The 5,048-nt window shown below is 38.5% G+C and overlaps 1 protein-coding gene across 1 annotated transcript; it reads right to left on the bottom strand.

Moving 5' to 3' along the window:
• Positions 1-586: 586 nt before the first annotated feature.
• On the bottom strand, positions 587-2,206 carry LOC122739094 (sodium/potassium-transporting ATPase subunit beta-2-like). The gene is given in 3 exon segments (XM_043980946.1): positions 587-771; positions 774-1,476; positions 2,153-2,206. Coding segments are annotated over 3 exon segments (942 nt in total).
• Between the last annotated feature and the right edge of the window lie 2,842 nt (positions 2,207-5,048).

Raw genomic sequence — 5,048 nt, 5'->3', positions numbered from 1 at the left:
CTTTTGGTGAGGAGATTAGATAGGAAATGGTTAAGGATTAGTAAGGTAAGGAGAAAAGGGGGCCCAAGACACAGCTTCCCAAATATCTTATCCCCAAGTCATTAAGATGTATGGGAAAAGGGAAAGGGGAGAGGGGTTTGTAATCAGAAGAGTGACCCTCACTATCAGGTCACTCTCTCACCACTACCAGGTAAACCATGAAAACTGAAAAGAGAGTATTTTGGGGGTCCATAGGGCAATTTTAGGAGTATTCCACCAGTAGCCACACAAGTACCTGGACTGCATTAGAAAGAAACTCATCAGTAAAGGGGCAAAAATGGCCATCCTGCTCTCAACCTCTGGCATAGCTACAGTGGGAAAAGGTATTCTTACAACAGGGTTGGGAGTTGAGAAAGGGTGTGGAGGGAATTATAACTCTGGTGTAAAAAATACCTTTGTGGCAAGTAAGTGGTTGGAGAGAAGCAGGGAAAGAACATTAGGCAAGAAAGGAGGCATTCAGAAAACACATTCTATGTAGCCTTGGGGGAAGACAGGGAGAGAGGGAGAGAGAGCACTGCAGTGAGAAGACTCAGGTCTTCTTAATTATTCAGAGTCTGAAGGCTATTCTGCCAGCAAACTTGTCATGCTCATCAGTAGTGGCAATGTTGACTGCATTAATGCAGTACTCAACATTTACTTCCACATTGGGGATCCCATTCATGAACTTTGCAGCCACCAGAGGCTGTGTGTAGTTCACATGGAACTTCTTGCCATAGTAGAGAAAACACATCAATCAATGTTGCCATTGGCAGGGAACATAGTGAAGTCACCAAGGTTTTTGACATCCTCATTCTTCTTTCCTGCACAGGTAGCATTCATGCTCTTATTGGCTCCTGCATAGAAGTTGATGACCTGATTCATCTTGATAATGAGGCAGGGCTGGTCAGTGCAGTAGCCATAATGATTAGGGTCACTAATTCCTGAACAGTGTCCCAGCTGTGTCCTGTTGAACTGACAAACCTGCTTGGGATAGTTGAGAACCCCATTGTCTGGTTGTTCATCATAGTGCTCTGGGGGGCAGACATCATTCTTCTGGGCCTGAATTGAGTCATTGTAGGGCTCCAGGAATTTATCAAATATCTGCATATGCTGGTTCCAGTTGCTGGCATCAGTGAGGTTGACCAACACATCATGGTTCTCAGTTTTGGGACGAATCATCAGTTCTGGTGTTTCAAGCTGTTCCTGGTATGTGGGAACGTGGCCTGAGACAGTCTGCAGCATAACCCGCATGGTGAGGGTGAACTTAGCAGTTAGAAACCCATAGAAAACAAAGTAGAAGAGGAGGATGAAGGCCCAGCTGATTCTGGTATGGCCCATGAACTCATGAATCCAAGGGTTCCACACAAAATCTTTCCATTCCTCCATCATCTGTCCACTGGTCTTTTTCTCCCTTTCAGAGACTGTTTCTTCAGCTCTCGGGCTCAGGGATAGGCAAGCCTAGGGAAGGGGAAAGAGAGGCAGGAAGGGGGTACTAACAAGGGCTCCTGATGGGAGGAGCTTTGGAAAATGTGATGCACAATGGGCTTTGAAGACCCCCATAAAACTGAACCCATCTGGTTTGAGGCATTAACATTAACCCTGCCCCCTCCCCCCCCACGCATTTGGCACTTTGCTTCTAGTTGTTTTAACATGGTTGTCTACTTATTTTGTGTCTTGATATTCTTTGTCACCAAAGCAAATTTTTATATTCAGTTTGTTTGTTTGTTCTTGGTATTTGTTCATTTTTCAGGAGAGACTACTGTCCCAAGTTTGAAGCCTTTTCATACTGCTGTTTTCAGAATTAGCTCTGGTGCTTTGGAAATTGTGGATGTTTCCAAGTTGGTGTGATCCAGGGAGATGTGCAGTTGCTACTCCCTTGTGAGTGCAATCAGTATTACTCCTTAGAGACCTGCTCCCTTGCTACTGAAAGTGATAATCTCCTCAGTACCCCTTCTCATTTGTGACTGAAAGTGATAATTCAGGGCTTCTGATGCCTTGTGACTATAAAAGATACTGATCCTCAGGGACCCTCCTCCATTTCTTGGAACTCTGATCTGGGAATGGGTATAGACAGTGCCTTGTCTTGTACCCATTGTTCATACAGGGGTCCCCTATAGTTCCATGATCCCCTTACTGTCTTTGGTTTAAGAGCTCCTGAATCTAAAGCTGTTGCTGTCACAACCTCCATGGTCCCCTGCAGTTGTTGCTGCTACATTGTCTCTGGGGCAGCCCCCATTTCAGTGTTACAGATCTATTCCAACCTCCTAATTTGTCTTGGTCCAGAAAAAAAAAAATGTTTCACTTCAACCTTCTGTTGGCTCTGCTACTATAGAATTCTATTTGAGGCATTATTTTAAAGTTCTTTAGAGAGGCATGTTGGGAGAATTTGGCTGCTTCCACTACTCTGACATCTTGGTTCTACCCCTAGATGTCCAATGATAAACAACAATATGAAAGAATGCTTCAAATCACTGACAATAAGAAAAATGTCTTTACTTCATAATCTATATCCTGGCCAAAAGAAAGAAAAAGATAGGAATAATCAATTCTGGAGAGGATGTAAGAAAATAGTTTCACTCTGTATTTTTGGTAGAACTATGGATCAGTACAACCATTTTGAAAGCAATTGGATTTATTTCAAAAAATGACTAAATTTGACCCAGAAATTCCATTACTGGGCTTATACCTCAAAGATGCCATTGACAAAAAAAGGAAAAACCCCATATAGATCAAAATAGTTATGGTGATGCCTTTTGTGATAACAAAAAATTGGAAAGTAGATGTTCATATGCCCAAAGGGCTATGGGACAGTGCATACCCTTTGACCCAGTAACACCACTACTAGGTCTGTATCCCAAAGTGATCATAGGAAAAGGAAAAGGATCCACATGTACAAACATATTTATAGCTGCTCTCTTCATGGTGGCAAAGAATTAGAAAGCGAGGGAAAGCCCATCAATTGGGGAATGGCTGAACAAGTTATGGTATATAAATGTAATGGAATACTATTGTGCTATAAGAATTGATGATCAGGCAGACTTCAGAAAATCTGGGAAAAACTTACGTGGTCTGATGATGAGTGAAGTGAGCAGAACCAGGAGAATATTGTACACAGCAACAGCTACATTATGTGATAGACTTGTCTCTTCTCAGCAGTGCAATGATCCAAGACAGTTCCAAAGAACTCATGATGGAAAATGTTCTCAACATCCAGAAAAAAAGAATTGTAGATTCTGGAAGTATATTGAACCATACTGTTTTTACTTTGTTATTGTTGTTGTTTTGAGGTTTTTTCCCTTTTGTTCTGATTGTTCTTTCACAACATGAATAATGCAGAAATATGTTTAATGTCATTGTACATATATAACCTATATTTGGATTGCTTTCTGTCCTGGAGAGGAGGGAGGGAAGGGAGAGAGGGAGAAAAATTTGGAACTAAAAATCTTATAAAACAAATGTTGCAAACTATTTTTACATGTAATTGAAAAATAATAAAATACTTTTATGATTTAATTTTTTTTAATTAAAGAAACAAAGTAGATGCTAATTGATTGGGGAAAGGTTAAGCAAATGACTTGCATGGGCATAATGGCATTATGTTCTAAGAAATGAGCAGCACAAAAATACAAAGACTCATAGAAAGATCTACATGAACTGAGTCATAAATAATATACACTGTGAGTGCAACAATGTAAATGGAAAAACAAAAAATATATACACACACATATATGTCTATGTATGTGTATATACATACATCCACAAATATATTCAAACATATAGGAAGGAAGGGAGGGAAGGATGAAGGAAGAAAAAAGAAAAAGAAACAAAGGAAGAACATGACTGAAGAAATATCTTTACACACACACCCCACTCTTTGTAGGGGTGGGAGGTCCTTAAAAAATTTACATTGCACAGTTTTTGAGACATTTTTTTCTATGAATTGATCAATTATGCTGGCTTTTTTCCTATTCTTTTTGTTCTTTTGTAGTTATAAATTAGTATTTTTATATGGGATACCTCTCTGGGAATAAGATGAGGAGAGATATTAGAAGAAATTGTAGTGATGTAAGAAATCAAAAGACATGAACAAATATGTGTTTAAAACAAAACAAAAACAAATAAAAACTATTATGATGTAATGTTTTTGTTGTTGTTGTTGTTGGTCAGTGATTTTGGTTATGTCCAAATCTTTTTGATGCCATTTGGGTTTTCTTGGCAAATATATTGGAGTGATTTGTCATTTACTTCTACAGCTCTTTTTATAGATGAGGAGACCAAGGCAAAAAGAGTTAAGTGACTTGCCCAGGGTAATACATAAAATAAGTGTCTGAAGCCAAATTTGAACTCAGGAAGAGGAGTCTAGACTTGGCACTCTATTCATTGTACCTGCTAGCTCTCTCTAACACAATAGACATGTGATAAAATATTACTAGCAAATATTTCTGATAAAAGTTTTCAAAAGACTTTAAGTTAGAGGTGATTTGATTAAATAGTTAGAAATTATGATGGTCCCTTTGTCTTTATACTAATGGCCCTCATAATATTGCTAGCCCTTTTGGTGGCCAGAAATCCTCCCCCTCTCCTATCACAAGTACCACCCTGAATTTAATGAGTTTGGAAAAGGGTAAAAGTCAATGACCATATTGTAATTTAACTTGGGCAAGTAATTTATTATTCCTAAGCCTCAATTTTCCTCATCTATTAAGGCAGACTAATGGAAAATAAGGTTCATTAGTTAAAGAAATTATAAGAAGATAGTTGAAATCCTTTATCTAAAATGACTGCATTGAAACTCTTGACATAAAACAAAACAAAACAAAATTAAAAAAAAAAAACAACACCTCAAATCTCTGTATTTGCCTAATGTGGAATTAAAGTTGTGTCTTAGTTTCTCATAAATTCACTAGCTTCCATTTGTTCAATCCTAATTCTTAGGCAATTATTTTCATCAGATAGCTTTTGCATCTCCTTTTCCATTTGGCTTTTCAAGCTGTTGACTTTTTTCTCATGTTTTTCCTTTATCACCCTCA

This window comes from Dromiciops gliroides, chromosome 2, assembly GCF_019393635.1.
Source record: "Dromiciops gliroides isolate mDroGli1 chromosome 2, mDroGli1.pri, whole genome shotgun sequence".
NCBI lineage: Eukaryota > Metazoa > Chordata > Mammalia > Microbiotheria > Microbiotheriidae > Dromiciops > Dromiciops gliroides.
The sequence above is the reverse complement of the archived record's forward strand: the minus strand, read 5'-3'. Positions and strand labels throughout refer to the sequence as shown.